At 43.4% G+C, this 19,250-nt stretch overlaps 1 protein-coding gene across 1 annotated transcript in view; it reads left to right on the top strand.

Annotated features, from left to right (window-relative positions):
- The first annotated feature begins 9,996 nt into the window (after positions 1-9,996).
- The window catches only part of slco3a1a (solute carrier organic anion transporter family member 3A1a), a 39,836-nt gene continuing 30,582 nt past the window's right edge, over positions 9,997-19,250 (top strand). The window contains exons 1-2 of the mRNA XM_084555749.1: positions 9,997-10,900; positions 17,852-18,308. Coding sequence (XP_084411875.1) covers positions 10,742-10,900; positions 17,852-18,308 — 616 coding nt within the window. The 5' untranslated portion in view covers positions 9,997-10,741. The remainder of the gene's footprint in view (positions 10,901-17,851; positions 18,309-19,250) is intronic.

Here is a 19,250-nt window from a genome sequence, read left to right on the forward strand (position 1 = left end):
TTAAGTTTCTCATCCATATTAAAACACAGTGGAGGCAGTGTAATGGCATGGGCCTGCGGGGCTTCCGGTGCCACCGGGTCTATCTAACGTTTGATAATGTGGCACAAGACAGAAGCAGTCGGGCAAGATCTGAAGTGTTCATACTGTCTGGGAAAATCTGCAGTAACTGTGTCAGTCAGCTGATTTCAACCTGATCTAGCACGCATTTTTGCTGCTGAAGATAAAAACCACAACTGAAGGAAACTGCAGTGAAGGCCCAGCAAAGCAGCACAAAGTAGCAAACAGATTTGTTTGTGATTTTCATGGGTTCCAGACTTCAGGCCGCCATTATATGCAAAAAAGAACCCTGAAAATAGAGTCTTGCATTTCCTAAACATTTAACGTGATATTTATGTCCTATTCCTTGACTTGAAGCTGGGAGTCTGAACATCTGAAACCCAGATGTTACCGTAATGGAATAGTTTAAAATTTTTGGAAACATTTCTGACCATGGGTTAAGTACATTAGCAGGAACCAGGCGGCAACAAGCTTAGCTTAGCTAAAAGAAGGGAAAAAACTAGCCTGGCTCTGTCATGAAACTGCCTACAACATGTCAATAGCTTACTAATTAAGACCTTATATTGTTTTTATTTGCTTCTTAGGGAACCTACATTGCGAATTAACAATGGCAACCTCACAGTTATGGCAGGACGTCATGTTGCTAAACTTGCTAAGATTAATTCCACAAACAAAAACTTAACTTTTCATTTTTAAACCAACAAGAGATGATTGTTAGTGAGTTTTAGAGACGCTAGTTGTGGTATTTAGTGCTTTGGACAGAACCAGAGTAGCATTTTTCTCCCCTGTAATGCTACGCCAAGCTAACCGCTAAGCTAACCGTTATTCTTCAAAACAGGTCTACACCAATCATCCAGATGGAACCAGTTTCTTACAACACAACCAATTCCACTAAAATACTGCCAACAAATGTTAAAGTTCCTATAACAGAAGAACACTGGACTCTGCATCAACGTTTACCCATAACGACCGCTATGCTTTACAACAAGTCACATCTCATCGCCAGTTAATCTGCTGATAAGTTCACAGCGTCGGCACCAAGTCCCTCCGCACCGTGCCTGCTGCCCATATCCTGCAGGAACCGTTTCCATAGCAACCAGTGTGGCGTAAGACAAAGGCTGAACATTTTCAGATATCTAATGACAGCTAAAAAAAAAAAAGACTGTGAAATGACCGTTTTGACTTTCAGAGTTAAACTAACGCACAGCTCTGCAGGTTCGGTCTTGAAGGAGCACCGAGCCAAATAATGACAGAGACCTGAAGGTGTTTAGATCATGGCTGAATTAATGTTTGAGGCTCCAGTCATAACACAAAGACAAAAACTACTCCTGACATCTGCAGGTAACAGACAGACAAGCAGAGACTGTCCTGAGCTTTTTACCGGAGGTGTAAACCTGTGTGGGACAAGAGAGTGCAGTGAACTGTGAAACGTCGGAGACCGTGTTGCTTTGTGAAAGTAATGGTTTATGGTCCATCCCACATTGGAGCTGTGCAGGAAAAATACTGTTCACAAAGGAAACAATTACAAAGAAAAAAAATTAGAAGCCACTCTGTGTCCTAGTCAGAGTTTCCACAGACCCACTGCTGTTCATGCTGCGAACATTATGTGAAAAGCATGAGACGTTCAGGTTCTTGATATGCAAACGGACTGAAAATAAGAGCTGACGTGTCAGGAAGGGATCAGAGACAACTAAAACATCTGGGGAGAGAAAACGTGCACCTGGACTTTACTGCAAAATAACTTTATTAAATCCATATGTCTAGACACCAATCAGACATAACATTATGACCACCTTCCTGATATTGTGTAGGTTTCTCTTGTGCCTCCAAAACAGTTGTGATTCATCAGAGAACGGACATGGGTCTTCTGAGAGTGTCTTATGGTGTCTGGCAACAGGATGTTGTTAGTGGGGGCCTTTGGGTCCTATGGGTTGAGGGGAGGGGCCTCTGTGGATCATCCCACAGATACTTGATCAGTTTGGGATCTAGTGAATTTGGAGGCCAGGTCAACACCTTGTGCTGTTTTTCATGTTTTTTTTTTTAGTTGTCCCTAAAGCGTTTTTGTGTGTGTGCCTGTGTCAAGCTGCATCCTGCTGGGGATGGCTGCTGCCATCAAGGAGTGTCATTGCTATGGTCTAGTCTAAGTGGGTGGTACATGTCTGAGTAACATCCACACGAATGCCAGGTCCAAAAGTTTCCCAGCAGAACACTGAATTGTCACAAGATGGTCAATGTTATTCACTTCTCCTGTCAGTGGTTTTAATGTTATGTCTGATCGGTGCATATCTGAGGCCTAATGAAGTACATTCGTTGCTAAGTGCTTTAAATACACATTCTTTATTGTATATTACATTTATATTGCATAGCTAAGAGTTCCCCCACCCACAAAATTCTAGTGGGGGAATTTTGGTCTGGAGTCACTCAGTTGAGAACTAATTATGATCACGCAAAGATCTGCTGGATCAATCAGATCGTGTGTGCAGGGTTTTTCGGGTGATGGACAGAGGAGTAACAGCAACGTAGACAAACACATCATCTGAGCGCTGTTGTGTGTTTACAACCGAACGCCTGCCATCGGAGAAGCAATGTGTTTAAATTTCACTATTGGGTTCGTTGTATATGTAAGATCTTGAAATCCCTTTAAAAGTCGAACTGTTGACAGTAATCTGTTTTTAAGCGTACACCACGTGACTGCTCTGGTCGCGTGTATGACTATACATTTGCGTGCAGAGGTATTTGTTCTCCATGGATTGAAACACATACAAGAAATGAAATCCCTGTGGCGTGTTACCAGACTGGCTACGTCACTCTTCATTTTAAGTCCCATTGTGTTTTTTATCCCTCACAATTAAATTGCGTGTGAGTGAATGTTCAGTTATTTTGCTGTTTAACATCGGACGTGCATCATAATGGTCTCACTTTGTAATAAGTAGATTCAACATTCATTTCTTTTAGAAGAAGCGGTTTATTGTACTGAAAACAGCTCCCTTTTTTTTTTTGCAAAGTTTAGCTTTTCTTCTGGTAAACATTGTAAAATAACAGGTAGCACAGTCACGCATTTCTCAAACAGGAAACGTTACAATCCAGTATTGTTTATACTCCCCTGTCATTTCTCAGACTTCTCCAATTTTCCCAGTATCTCCCAGCAGATGGGTTGGGCTTCTTTTCCACAGTACACCCATCTCCAAATCCTATAAATAGAAGCTGTTTCAGAAAGGAGAACAATACTCTACAGGCTACTCCATTCATACATTCCTGGCACAGGGCCGAGCCGTCTCCACCCTCTGCCTGTTACTACCTGACTCATGTCCCTGCACGTCCACTGTATGTAAACAGTGGTGCACAAACACGCTGACACTTTTATGATCCCACACACACACACACACACACACACACACACATTTCTGCTCTACAAGCCGGCTGTTAACACTGATCCAAATCATTTCAGTATGTTTTATTGTGAACTTCTCTGGTTTGACAAATTTAGCAGTTTGCTATTTTTGTTCAGCAACAGTTTTCCGACGCCCTTTTTTTTTTTTTTTTAGCAAATGCACAACCCTACTTCTATAAATGAGCTTGTACAATTGTACAATCTTCATCTTCATCTCTGTCCTGGCTTTTTATGCTGCAAAGATTAGGATGATGGATGTCAAAAGGTCATACAACCATAACTCCTAACTGAAGATTGGGACAATCCTGAGTCATTATAAATCATAAATTATAAAGATCACACGGTTATTGAACAATGAAAATAAGGAAACGTTCTTTTTAAGATCAGTCCTTAAAGGGGAACTGCTGTTTTTTACAACCTGGACCTTATTTCTGGCATGAAATACGGTCGTTTACTCACCCATATAACTTTTGTGTAATTTGTATTCCTTCGGGAGATAACTAGATCAGCGTATATATCCATGTAGTGGCAGTGACTGGGGCACCGAAACACAGCCTCTAAATAACGCATTATCTGCTGCAAAACTCGTTAATTTCACCAATATTTTGTTATCGTACACTAGTGCTATTCCCCGTTGAGTCCGGAGTTACCTGTTATCATCAGATGATGTCTTCTGACCTGGATGATGTCGTCTCTGAGCACCACACGCACCCGCGACAGGCAGCTTGTTTACCTGTAATTTGCTAGTGCTATGGTTCATCCACAATCTCAGAATCGGAAAAATATTCAGCCATGTTGCAAAAAAACTAGCAGTAGCAAATTACAGGTAAACAAACCGACTGTCACGGGTGTGTGGGGAGCTCAGAGAGGACATCATCCAGGTCAGAAGACATCATCCAGGGTCTGTAGATTGACCTACAGACCCTGGATGATGATACCAGCTAACTCCGGACTCAACGGGGAATAGCACTAGAGTACGATAACAAAATATTGGTGAAATGAAGGAGTTTTGCGGCAGATAATGCGTTATTTAGAGGCTGCGTTTCGGTGCTCCAGTCACTCCCACTACATGGATATACGCTGATCCAAATATCTACCGAAGGAATACAAATTACACAAAAGTTATATGGGTGAGTAAACGACGACTCATCCATGAGCATTAATGACAGCCACTAGCTGACTGAAAAACATTCCTCACTAGGACAGGGAGGACACTGATCTGTGGGTTGACACGTGCAGCACCCAGGGACCGGTTTGGAGGTAAGGTATTTGCTCCAGGCACCTTAGTAGCGAACACAGAGGGCGTTGGAACCAGAATCTGCGACGTGATGACTCCACTAGACAACCACTAGTCCACAGCTGCCTCATCACGCCCTATGTCTGTTGCTCTGTATGCTTTAGATTAAAACCATACAGCAGAGCAATGACAGGAAACAGAAACCTGCCTCCTCCTCAGTAAACAACAGGACAGATTTCATGCTGCGGGCCATTATTCGTTTTTATTGTGAGAAAATAACCAGCCGCATGTCTGCCATTATGTCTAACTTATCTTTAAAGCATCACGCCTCAAGCTGAAATATTTTATTTAACCAGCCATAAAACGCTTAGACTTAGACTTTATGGATCCACATGGGAAACTGCTTGGTCACAATAGCTCAGCTGCGCATTGAAAACTACTAGTAAAAAGAAATAAATGAATTAATATTAAAATATAAATAAATAAAATAAAAATAAAATAATAATGAGTCTCAAGAAATAGAGACAGAGATACACTGCCTGGCCAAAAAAAAAAATATAGCCACCTGAATTTAATTAATCAAATAGGTACGAGCCTCCTATTGGATGATTACTGCCTGGGTGATTATCTTTCAGCTGGCAACAAGTTATTTAACCCCAAGTGATGCAATGAGTAGCTTCTCCTTTCTTAAACAACCATGTCTAAAGACACATCCTGTGGTTGCGGAAACAATGTTCGTCTCTTTGAGAATGGTCAAATCATTGGCATGCATCAAGCAGAGAAACATCTAAGGAGATTGAAGAAACTGCTAAAATTGGGTTAAGAACTGTCCAACGCTTTGGAAGGATAGTGGGGAACCATCATCTTCCAGGAGAAATATCCTGATTGATCGTGATTGGCGATCACTTAAACGTTTGGTGAAATTAAAGAAAAACAACAGTAGGACTAGTAGGCTATGTTTAATAGTGAAAGTAAGAACATTTCCACACGTACAACGCAAAGGGAACTCAAGGGACTGGGACTGAACAGCTGTGTAGCCTTAAGAAAACCACTAATCAGTGAGGCTAACCAGAAAAAAGGCTTCACTTTGCTAGGGAGCATAAAGATTGGACTCTGGAGCAATGAAGTGATGCACCCATCATGTCCTAGTGTCTACTGTACAAGCCTGTGGGGGCAGTGCTATGATCTGGGGTTGCTGCAGTTGGTCAGGTCTAGGTTCAGCAACATTATGTGTCCAAAGAATGAGGTCAGCTGACTACCTGAATATACTGAGGGACCAGGTTATTCCATCAATGGATTTTTTCACACATGGATTGGTCACCACAGAGTCAAGACCTTAACCCCATTGAGAATCTTTGGGATGTGCTGGAGAAGGCTTTGCACAGTGGTCAGACTCTCCCATCATCAATACAAGATGTTGGTGAAAAAATAATGCAACACTGGATGGAAATAAATCTTGTGACATTGCAGAAGCTTATCGAAACAATGCCACAGCGAATGAGTGCTGCAATCAAAGCTAACTGCGGTCCAACGAAATATTAGAGTGTGTGACTTTTTTTTTTGGCCAGGCAGTTATAGTCCAGTGAAGTGGGTGTGAAGGACTGTCCATGATGGAGAGCAGTTTATCCAGTGTCTGCCTGTCCCTCACTGACGCAAACGTCTCCAACTCACTGCCAATAACGTGTCCAGCCTTTCGGATCAGCTTGTCGTCGATCCTACCGATGTCCTTTTTGCTGGTGCTTTTCCCCCGGCAAACCACTGCTCTGATAGCATTAATAGTAGAATAATCTTATCTGAATCTTAGGAAGGCAGTAATTACCCGAGTTGAGTCAAAATGTCATTTAAGGTCAAGAATCCCCCCTCCCATCCTTCCTGTTTCAAATTTCTTGGTTTAAAATAAAACATGTGAGGATTCGTGTCACCCCATGGGTTTCTATAGTGCTCAGAGACTTATAACAATCCTGTTGAGTTCCAGATCTTTACTTTTGAAACTAACACGTGGCTTTACTGCACACGTCATTTACATTTCTCACAACCTTCAGCTCTCAGTATTTACATACCAGTCTCAGTTCTGACACGTCTCTACTTGGCTGGAGCGGTTTGTTCAATTGGAGCAACTGACACTGAAACTGTCAGTCTACTTTCTGCTCCTCTCCCCCGGCAGGCTGAACGTAGGAAGCAGCATGCAGAGGTGTGGGAAGGATTGCTTGTGTGAGAGTGTGCTGGTCAGGAGCGAGGGATCGTCTACGATTCATGATCACTTCGCTTTGGACACCTGCCAGAGCTCGGTCTCAGAATGAGGGGGCTGGACTGAATCACAGTCGACATTTAAATCTGGCAGTGATCATTTATAGTTCTCATTGTACAGCGGCTCCTCTTTGGTCCATGAGGAAGTGAGACAGAGATAGTTTCAGGTCCTCAGTGTTGTGGAACTGTGGGCCACGTTAAAATAATTTAGATGAAAGTATTACAGCCTCAATGTGATATTAATAGGGTACTTTTTATTATCAAGATAGCTTCTAATAATTACACCGCTCAGGCATAACATTATGACCACCTTCCTAATATTGTGCAGGTCTCCCTTGTGCTTCCAAAACAGTTGGGACTCATCAGAGAATGGACATGGTCCTTCTGAGGGTGTCCTGTGGTGTCTGACAACAGGATGTTGTTAGTGGGGGGCCTTTTGGGTCCTATGGTTTGAGAGGAGCGGCCTCAGTGGATCAGGCTTGTTCCAGTGCATCCCACAGATACTTGATCAGTTTGGGATCTTGTGAATTTGGGGCCAGGTCAACACCTTGTGCTGTTCTTCATGTTTTTTTGAGTTGTTCCTAAAGCGTTGTTCTGTGTGTGCCTGTGTCAGGCTGCATCCTGCTGGGGATGGCTGCTGCTATAAAGGAGTCTCATTGCTATGGGGTGGGGGTGCCTGGTCTGGTCTAGGTGGGTGGTACATGTCTAAGTAACATCCACACCAATGCCAGGTCCAAAAGTTTCCCAGCAGAACATTGTCACAAGTCAATGTAAGATCAATGTTATTTATTTATTGGCATTTACCATCAGTGGTTTAAATGTTGTGACTGATCAGTGCATATCTGAGCCCTAATGAAGTACATTCTACTACTTAGTTTTTAACAAATGTTAATTGCCTTAGTTAGCTGGTCTATAAAATGACAAAAAGCATTACATAAATATGTCCATTACAGTTTCCAAGAGTTACATGTTCAGCTAAAAAAAAAAATCCAACCAACAGTCAAATAAATAAATAAATAAAAACTCCACCTAAAATGGAACATTTTCTAAATGTAATCAGAACCCAATGAAACAGTGACTATTATTTTTTTTTCTTTTTCAAAAATCCTATTTCACAGTTCATCAATTTCCAGCTCATCTCCTTGACCTTTCCATGTCCTCATGCTGCTGCTGCTGCTGCTGCTGGATGCTGAAATGTCCTCGCAGCTGTGGAGAAAACCCTCGCAGCCTTTTACACAACGTTTGTTTACCATCCTGTTGGGTTCCAACCCATCATCATCACATTATGTGGCTGCATTACATCACCGCCACTGCAATACCTCATTCCAGACATGCTGTCAACACGGTAATCCAGTAATAAATGTTGGAAGCGTGTGCAAACGCCACAACTCCCGCTGTATGGATGTATATGCATGTAAAGTGTTGTTAAAGAGAGAACGATGCAAGGATTAGTCGGTTATTTCAAAATTCGAGCCACAGAGTTGATTTGTAAGAAACGTATTTTGAGAACCAGTTAATTGTTTAAAATAATTGGTTGCCATTATCTGAATGAGAAGACCGATACCAAACTCACGTACGGACAGTCTGAAGTTAGCTTTGCATTCAGACTTGAATGCTTTGGCTCTGTCCAACAGTAACAAGGTCTGCCAAGCACTGGAGGCACTATCTAGTATTAACATGTTCTGTGTTATTCTGCACAAAATTGTCAAAACAGCCCGTTTCAGTTCTATGGAAAGGTTACGGATTATTTCCTGGATCACAGTTTAGAGATGTCAGCCAACTCAAACTCAGTTCACATAAGAAGATGTTTCTTCAGAATAACCTGGTGTGTGTGTGTGTGTGTGTGTGTGCGTGTGTTAGTTTCACAATTAGTGGTTCTCTAATAATATAGTACCGCCCATAGATTCATACTTGTGTCTGCGTTAAAGGTTATTAACACCTTAACAGATCTTACTCATTGGAGTTTCGAATGAGCAACAACCATAGATGTTCAAGATAAAACCCTATACTTCATTCAGAACTGAAAAAAACACTAAGCCTAGCCCTTGCTTCAGTTTTGTTTTCTGGATATGCTACAACCTGGGTGACTGATATCTTACATCTTCATCTGTAACCGCTTGTTTCTGTTAAGGGTCGTGAGTTCTGTTGGAGCCTATCCCAGCGAGAGGCGGGCTACACCCTGGACAGGTCGCCAGTCTATCTCAGGGCCAACACAGAGAGACAGACAACCATTCACACTCACATGCACACCTACGGCCAATTTTAGAATCACCAATTGACCTAACAAGCATGTTTTTGGATGGTGGGAGAGAACCCACAGAGAAAGACTCAGTCGGCCCATGGGGACCTTCTCGCTGTGAGGCATCAGTGCTAACCACCTCGCCACTGTGCCGCCCGACTGATATCTTATATATCTTATATATCTCACTATACTGTACACCAGGGTGGAGCCTATCCCAGCTGTCATCAGGCGAGAGGCGGGGTACACCCTGGACAGGTCGCCAGTCTATCGCAGGGCTAACACAGAGAGACAGACAACCGTCACTAATTAACCTAACAAGCATGTCTTTGGACAGCGGGAAGAAGCCGGTGTATCCGGGGACACAGGGAGAACATGCAAACTCCAAACAGAAAGGCCTCAGTTGGCCTGGATTCGAACCCGGAACCTTCTTGCTGTGAGGCATCAGTGCTAACCACCATGCCGCCCGGAATAGCATTTATTTTCATTGAAAAACTGCAGTCTTCTATGTAATTTTCGCACTTTGCGCTTTGTGAAATGATGCATTTGGATACCAAATTTCTCTTTGGATATTTCCCTATCTATCTATCTATCTATCTATCTATCTATCTATCTACTTGAGAATCTTCAGAGTTGAGAAGGTGTAATAACATGTTTTGGCCACTATGCCAAGATCACACACCCTTCAACTGTTGGAGTTTGCTCCACTTCTGTTGTTTGTAATGTCCTGCATCTGGCTGGAAAAGATGACTGGCCTAAAAAATATTTTATTTTTTATTTTTTTAAATAATTGACTAACTGATCAATCTGACCAATCTTGTATCAGTCTTGTATCAGTCAGTATTCGCAGCCCCTATGTGTGCAAAGTTACTATCTGGCACCACAAACAGGAGAGAATTTAAAACTTTAAAACTATGTGAAACACCACACACATACACTCACACACACACACATACACACATACATACTGGGCCCTGTGGGACTACTGTAGTGATTTTTTTTTTTTTTAAAGTCAGAGGCAAGTTGAGCAGAGTTGTGATGCTGCTACACAGCGCCTCTAGGGCCGTGCATGTGCTTACAGAGGAGGAGAGTAGTACAGAGAGGTGGGAGCGCAGAGACACAGAGCAGTCGTTGTGCGTGGAGGACTATGACAGACCGGAGTGGCCGGAGTTAGGAGGAGAAAAAGAAGCCACCGAGCAGGAGCTTCACCTGTCACGAAGACCCACAAACCGCCGCCGCGGCGCAATCATGCGATTCGGCAGAAACGTGCGCGCCCGTGCTTCACTTGTGCCTTCGCTAACACCTTCGGGGAGTTCACATGTTCCTGCGCGTCGTCTAAGAGGCAATGTTTAGGCTCGGACGAGCGACAGAGCCCCGCGGAGTTTGGATGTGTGTTTCGTAGGCTGTCAGATGAAAGAGGACTGTTATTTGACTCAGGAGAAACAGTGACGAGACGAGCGCCGCCGCGAATGTAGCCTTCTGGGGAAATCGGAAACACTGTACCTGCCGGCGTCTTCTAGCGCTCGTCCTCCAGTCTCTCGCGGTGCTGTGTGGGTAACGCAGCAGTAGGATGCAGGTGAAGAAGCACCGGGACTCGGACCGGAGCGGAGGGGACATGCTGGAGGGGGACGGCCTCCCCAAAAGCCCCTCATGCTTCTCAAATATCAAGATATTCTTGATATCAGAATGCGCTCTCATGTTGGCACAGGGCACCGTCGGAGCATACCTGGTGAGTGCAACACAAGCCCCTCGCTGTTACTGTGGACTGAGACCCCGCTGCTGTGGGTCGTGTGTTAAGTGGGTTTGTGTTTGGGGTCTCTGCTGCTCCGCACGAGTTAGATTAAAAAATACGCAGCAGAGTAATGACAGGACACAGAAACCTCCCTCCTGCTCGGCGAAGTACAGCCTGCAGGACAGATTCCATGCTGCTGTGCGTTGTTTGTTTTTATTGTGAGAAAATTACCAGCTGCTTGTTTGTCATTATGTCTAATTTATCTTAAATGCAACACAACTAACTACAGGGAGACATTTTATCCAACCACGCAGCAGTTGCCAAAGGCGTGGATTTAAAGCTCTGCTTCCCATGAATAATAATAACCTCAATGTGTTCAGAAATCCAGTAATTAGCTGAATTGACCCAAAATGTCATTCAAGGTCAAGAATCCTCCTTTCACTGACTCTTTTATATTTTTTTTTGTTTTACTACCTCTTTCACTTTTACTGTTACACACCGATCAGACTGGTATTTTTAAATGTCCTCACTTCTTGTAAAACTTTAGAAATTCTGTTGTTTTTATTTTTTTTATTAGTGTCACAATGAAAACGTCAAACCCAGAGAAACATTTGAAATCACACGGGAACTCTTAATATAGATTTTGTGAAGCAAAGCCCCCTGAAGTGCTCCAAACTGTTCCTCAAAGCATCCCGGAGGAGCTCCGCAGCCCCGGGCCAGCTCTGTGAACATTTAGTTTCGACATTAGCAATGTTTATTCCCCATGAATCACAGTAATTCCTCAGCTCACTCCCAATTAATAAACTAAACCCTAGATGCCGTGGCCATATTTGGAGTGGAACATCTTATCTATCTTGTTGGTGGACCTGCTGAGCATCAAGCGGCCCGTAGCTCAGAGCAGCGACGGAGCACAGTGGTGCCAGTCTGACTCAGTCATGATAAAAAAGAAAAAAAAGAGGATTTTCATCTCCACTGGTTCTGATAAAATGGGCATTGCCGTTGCTTTTTATGGCACATCCGTTGTGCACACCTGTTCAGTCAGTGAGCGTGCCATAAACCTGCGGACTAAGGTGAGGTTTGGAATCATTTACTTAGATAAACACGGGTGGCTTTTTCGTCCTGCTTTTGTCCGTGAGTGCAGCAGGGATGATTTACATGGACTTTATCCGCAGGGAGAGGACATTAGGAACCTGGCTCAGAGACAGCCTGATGAACTGGTGTCGACCTGCATGAGCTACAGTGGTATCTCTAATTGGATGAAAGTACTTAAGAGTGTTTACTGCCAGCGAAGCGGCAAAACTCAGCTATCATGGCCCTCTTTCTTTCCGTGAGCTGCTTACTGGACAAGACATTCAGCAACATGCTGCATGTCCTGATTTAGCAGCTCGACTGCAAGAGAACAGTGAAACGGGTACAACAGAAGCACAGATGTACATTAAAGGGTTACCGGATTTATTTGGCTCTTTTCGGAAATCACTTTGGTGATTTTGACATTTTAGTGCAAGTGAAAGGAGCCATTGTGATTTATTGTGATTCAAATTTATGTTTGAAATACAAAGTTAATAACACAATTCAAATAAACCAGACGTCCAAAACAAAAAATCAGCCTGTTAAAAATGAGATATTGCAAAGAGAAGAAGCAGGACCTTCCATATTAGAGGATACAACCTGATTAATGGAAGCATGTCGCCATAATGTGCCTTGTATTCATTAATCGATTGCCATTTGTTTTTTATCAATGGATTTATGGACTAATCAGTTCAAGTCTAATGGACATAAATTTTTCATCACTGTGAGAGAGCGTTGCAGAAGACGGGAGATCACTAAAGCCCTGACCAGGTTTCATGGTTTGGTAGTATAATATGTGAACAGTCACTGTAAATCATCTGTGGATCTGCTGAAGCTGTCTTTAGTTTGCCACGTTAAAAACTATACAGATTTGTATTTTGTCGCTTCCGTTTGGCGTCGGTGTACCAAAACGAGGCATCGCATTCAAGCATCTTGTCACCGGTGTCGCCTGACTGCCGCCTTTCTGTCGTTCACTCGAGATGATATTAATTGCAGCTCCGATTGATACATATATATATATATATATGTATGTTAATCCCAGGGAAGCTTGTGTGTGCCGCACATGAGGGCCTAAGGTGTGTTAGTTAGCGTAACACCGCTCCGACAACAGCCAAATCCGTCACCTCGGAGCTCGAGCTACAAAGTGCAGTCGACACGTTGAACTTTGTTTCTCGTAGCTCCCTGAACCTGTCAAACTGAGGTGGGTGTCGGAAGGAGGGAGAAGCCTGAACTCTTTAATAGAACCTGAGTGTTAAATTTCTGCAACTTTAATTTTAGCACAGGTTTTAGGTCGGATATTATTTATTAAATACAACTGTTAGATCATTTTCTTGCTGCGCTGTCAAATGATAAATCAAAAGTGTGGCACATGCTCTCAGCACTGGGCCTTTTTTTCATCATTTAGTGCATTTAACACCTGTCATCAGGTGCTCCTGAGGAAGTGGTAAATGCTTAAAATAAACAGTGAGAAGTGCCTGTGGTATATAAGCCATGATTAGATATGTTAAAAACACGTAAAAAGTCATGAATAAGTTGTATACACGAGGCTTAACACTGCAGATGTAGCTTTCGTAGACACAAAAAACTAACATAACTGTTAAAAATAGCCTTTTTTAGTGCTTTTAGCTAACCTTCAGTCAACCTTCAGAAAGTTACACCTCATGAAACAGAGTGGAAATTATTCTAAGTAGCCACGGCTTGACTTAGAAATGGCTGCGGTGCAATCACAAATGGCACCTTTTCAGCACATTTGGTACTAAACCTTAAGGCTGCAGTAAATGTCGGCAGTGAGCGGGGTTTTATTTTTTGTCAGCATGTCCTGACAAAACTCTGTGGAAGTTGGGATTCCTTGTGCTCAGACAAGACCGTCTCCTCTTGTTAAGTTATGGGATGTCACACAGTGTGATGAGGTTTGTTTTGTTGCCGTGCAACAGGTGGAACTTTCCGCAGTTGGGATGAAACGTGGCTGGGACGACTGACCAGTGTATATTCCACTCAGTTTTTCCTATATAATTACGCTGCTTTAAATCCTTCTGTTGAAGTCAGGGTGGAGCAGCGCAAACATGTTGAACCTGCAGACGAGGCTCATGCGGAGTGTTTTCTGTTTCACTGCAGAAGCCTCCAGTCACTCAGGCTTTCTGCAATGGGAATAGATCTGATTGGATAATTGCCTCATTCCCTCCGCTGCGGTGTTGATGCCCGTGTGCTGCTCAAGCTGTAGTGTCAACAGGTTGCTGGAGCTTGGCATCATCTCTAAGAGCCGGATGAGGCGATGCTGGGATCAAATCCCAGCTGGGCGGAGCCAGCCAGGCGTACGTTCAGCGCATCAGTGTGATCGCATTTGTGGGAAAAAGCCGCCCAAGGAGCAGAAACGTCATGACTCATTCAGAAGTTTTCCATCTGCTGAACTTCAGTGGAACGACTTCCAGCAATCATCCTCCCTCCGCTTTGATCTGTAGTGATGGAGTCAATGCAGTGGCATTCAGAGCAGCTGCAAGAATGAGCTGCTGTCACTTCTGACTTCTTAAAGTCACAGAAGACAACTTTAAACTCACATGACAGACAAATAGACTCTAGGATGTATTAGTATCGTATTTCTTTTGTTGGCAATGACGATATACTCAGCAGCTGTGCATGAGGTCTTGTCTATATGTGGACAGAGTATAGATAATTCAGTAGAAGGGTTACTTTTCTGTCATAGTCTAAGAATAAAGTAAAACCATTCATGAGTCATTGCCACATCTGTTATGAAGATGGGAGTTTTAAAACGACCAGAAGGATGACAACTGTGAGCTGTGTGAACTGTCACTAACTAAAACATAGATGCCACACAGGAAGAAAAATAACACCACAATTTAACAACAGTTAAAGTTAAAGATAACTGAGGACAGCGCCCACAAGTGTACATCACAAGTTTATTCATCAGAAATTCACAATACGAGACAAAACGGAGACGTTGGCCAGTGAGGATGATTTCGCAGTTCTGTCACTTCTTGAAATTTGAAAGAAAGAAAGAAGTGAGAGGACATTACGAGGAAGTCTTGTCTCCCGATAAAGGAGGCAGCGGTCATTCATAGGTCTGTTTCAGGATCTCACTCGTCCAGTTTAAAACACTTGCAGCCATGCTGGAGCCACACATGTGCTGAGGCTCCAAGTGGTCAAGTAGGGTGTTAACGGGTGTGAGAAACACAAACAGGAAAATGAAACCGCCAAACCGCCGTCAAATAAACTACCGAAAAGGAAGGCTGACTGTCACGTCTCCTCGTGTTGATTTTGTCTGGACCAGAAAGTTGCACTTGAACACCACCAGCAGACACCTGCGTTCAGCATCTGCATTTGCATGAAAGAAAATGAGATGGGAGTCAGGGAAGCTAGGAAGAACTACAAACAGGGCTGCCCTACTTGGTCCGTATGACCTCTAAGTCCAGTCATTCTAGATCAGTGATTCCCAATCTGGTTGTACGCGTACCCCCTACAAAGTGATGTAGGGGGTACGCGAAAGAGCTGATTCTGAACTGATTACATTTTGAAACTGAAAAAACGGATAACGGGTTGTTTTCTCATTTTCTGATTCTCCACCTAAATGAAAAATCAAAAGACTGTTTTTCATGTGAGTCAATTATGTTAATAGCTAGATCAGGGGTGCCCATTACGTCGACTGCGATCGACTGGTAGATCGCGAAGGTAGTGCGGGTAGGTCGCGTGCCATTGGAAAAAAAAAAAATGTCTAAAACATTTATCTGTTGCAACTCTAACTCAAACAGCAAGACAGACGTTCATCTTTATTTATTTTTACTTTATATTTGCAACATGCCCTCAGTTCAGCGGCACACATCCACATTGTATGTTATGCATGCTAAATGTGGGTGGTGGGGGTGGCGGCAGGCTCACAGACATTTTTTTTTCTTAGCTGCTACAAGTGCGTGAGAGTAGGGGGTACATGGCTGGAGGTCAAATGTCTGAAGGGGTACGGGCTGTGAAAAGTTTGGGAACCACTGTTCTACATGATTGTGTCATTGGGAAAATATTTGTCTGATTGAATGTTCAGATTAGATGAATTCCTTCTGTTTGCGCCTTTTGGGCTTTGTCGTTTTGTTTACTTTTGACCTTTTTTTTCTTATTGTGCACTGGTTCTCTAAGCTGAACGGCCAATCAGAATGATCGCTCCGTGTGACTCTTTCTGCTAACATGCTGAATCAGCTGAAATGTGAGTGACAGGGGTCCGACTAGAGCCGATGGTGCGGGACACAATGGAAAATCTACGGCTTGGTGTGTCCCGGGCCAGCATGATTGACATAAGGTCGTATTTGTTTTTAAACTTTAGGTATTCAACAATTTTCACAAGACACATAAAGACCTCAATCAAGTCGGTTGAAAGAGTCGGTTGCACGTTTGACCCTAAAGCACAAGTGTCTCAGAGCCGCAAAGGTCAAACCAAATCAGCTGTGTTACATTAAATTACCATAATTGGGCATTAAATGGAATAAAATAAATAAATAAATTCTCCCGACTACAAAAAAACACAAGTTGGCTGGTGTTGCAGTAAACCTCCTCATATGAGAGAAGGATGTTTGTGTTATTGAGATCCCTCTCTTTTTTTAGAGCTCAGTCAAAACCTTTGAACAGAGCCAGTTGGGAAACGGAAAATTGTGGTGCCCTTTCAAGGACAGTTTGTGCCAAATTTATAAATAGCACTTTTCACTGTTCAAATGCGACGCAGTGGTTCACATCGCACAGAGAGACTGTTCCCACAAATCACAAGCAAACGTGCCCTTGCTCCTGTTTACAACAAAGCTGTTGTGATTTAATAAAATCTCATTGTCTCTATTTGAAAATGATCGTGGCTTCGTAGTATTTCTGCATCACATCTGGCAAACTTCAAACAAACTTGGCCTTTGCAAACATTCTGCTGCGTTTGCTTCAGCTAGAAGTTGCTGGTAGGTTTCAAACTCCTTTGTGGATGACAGCTGGCGAAAGAGAGAAGCTTGTGACGAGCCGCCGAGCCACGGGAGTCAATGTTGCTGCGCCTGGCGCATCAGAGACAGAGTTCCTGTGGGGAGGGAGGAGCTGCAGTGTGGAACATCTGAACAGCTAGTTATTCAGGATATTCCAGTGGAAAGAGAGCGTGACCGAGAATGATGAAAACACACATGATCTGTCCAAAGGCTCGTCTGAAAGAATCAAATATACGACCATCTTTACACCCACTAATATTATGTGATGATTTTCTAAGATGTTGTCTGGATACTGACCTCTGACGCCTCTTATTACTACTCTCTATCTTATCTATATAAGATATCTACTGTATACACAGATCAAGTATAACATTATGACCACCTTCCTAATATTGTGCAGGTCTCTCTAGTGCCTCCAAAACAGTTGTGACTCATCAGAGAATGGACATGGACCTTTTGAGGGTGTCCTGTGGTGTCTGGAAACAGAATGTTGTTAGTGGGGGCCTTTGGGTCCTGTGGGTTGAGAGGAGGGACCTCTGTGGATCAGGCTTATTCCAGTGCATCCCACAGATACTTGATCAGTTTGGGATCTAGTGAATTTGAATACTTTTTTTAGTTGTTCCTAAACCGTTTTTTGTGTGTGTGTCGGGCTGTGTCTGGTCTAGGTGGGTGGTACATGTCTAACATCCACATGAATGCCAGGTCTGAAAGTTTCCCAGCAGAACATTACATATTCACAAGATGGTCAGTGGTTTTAATATTGTGGCTGATCAGTGTATATATCTATATATCGTACATGCATTGATCTTCCTTTTTTTTTTAATTTTCCTGTGCATCTGGTGAGAAGTCAACATCCTTGGCCGTGCGTCATGCCTTTTACTCCATTGATCCTTGTTTAATTTGTTTGTCCTGTTGTTGATTCCAGGTGAGTGTGCTGACGACCCTGGAGCGGCGGTTCAACCTGCAGAGCGCTGACGTCGGAGTGATAGCCAGCAGCTTCGAGATAGGCAACCTGGCGCTGATCCTGTTTGTCAGCTATTTCGGGGCCAAAGCTCACCGCCCCCGACTGATCGGCTGCGGGGGCATTGTCATGGCGCTCGGCGCCCTCCTTTCCGCCCTGCCAGAGTTTCTAACAAATCAGTACGAGATAGGGGAAATGTGGAGGACTGACGTGGGTCGGGATGTTTGCTCCAACACCACCGGCAGGGAGGCTCAGGTGGCCGAGGACGCTCTGTGCCGCAACAGGGCCAACACCAACATGATGTACCTGCTGCTGATCGGAGCCCAGGTCCTGCTGGGGATTGGAGCGACACCAGTGCAGCCCCTGGGTGTTTCTTATATCGACGATCATGTGAAGAAGAAAGACTCTTCTCTCTATATAGGTGAGCCATGTTCATAAGTGTGTATATAAAAAAAAAAAAATAATGTAAAAACACAGATTTCACCTCATCTAATCAAACACAGATTACGTAAAGTGCAATAAGAAGGATGGTTTGGTTGATTGAGTTACTGTTAAAGCTAAGCAGTGTGCAGGATACAGATGATTATCACACTGGAAATTAAAAACCTATTTGTGCCAACGCACTTATTTCCCAAGGCAGCCAAAACTGGTCCAGCGGAAAACGGTGTTTGCTCATCGCCATCAGGGGCAATGTTTGCGTAGCTCGAGTCAACGCCGTGTACATGTGTGCTCTTCCGCTGCACACTTTGTCTCTTTGTTCCGAGCGCCGGCCCGTTCACGTGCCTGCCAGGTGAGCAAGTCTTGGAGCTTTTTAATCTCCATTTCCAGCGGTTTAAGAGCCAAAGAGGCCAGACACGGGTGAAATGCGCCTGCTTTGCTCAGCCCTCTCTTTAAGCCGAGATGCTGCTGATGTGGAGGTTTTAGGGCGCATTCAAAGTTGCTTTCGGTGCAGAATTCTGAATCCACAATGGCTGTTTATGTATTTGCTGTGATATGTATACTTTGGTTTACAGAAGGCTGCTTTAATACTTGGCCAACCTTTGACTAAACGTGAATAAAATCCACCTGGCAAAGCCTCAAAACCACATAATTTACATTTAGTTTAATCAGAATTCAAATTGAAGTGTATCAGCAATTTGGCAGTTTAGCCAGTTGGTTTTATGGCATACTAACTACCTTTGTTTGATTGACCTTTGATCAAACCATTAATGAAGCTTACCAGCTGCTGCGCAGTATTTGCCATACAAAAATATTACCGGTATAAGTGATTCTTTTGACTTTCAGAGGCTCATGTTTCTAGGCGGTGACAATCTTTACCTGTAAAGCACAGCCCACATCCATGTAATAGTATCTTTCGTTGTGT

The sequence above is a fragment of the Chelon labrosus genome (assembly GCF_963514085.1).
Source record: "Chelon labrosus genome assembly, chromosome: 11".
NCBI lineage: Eukaryota > Metazoa > Chordata > Actinopteri > Mugiliformes > Mugilidae > Chelon > Chelon labrosus.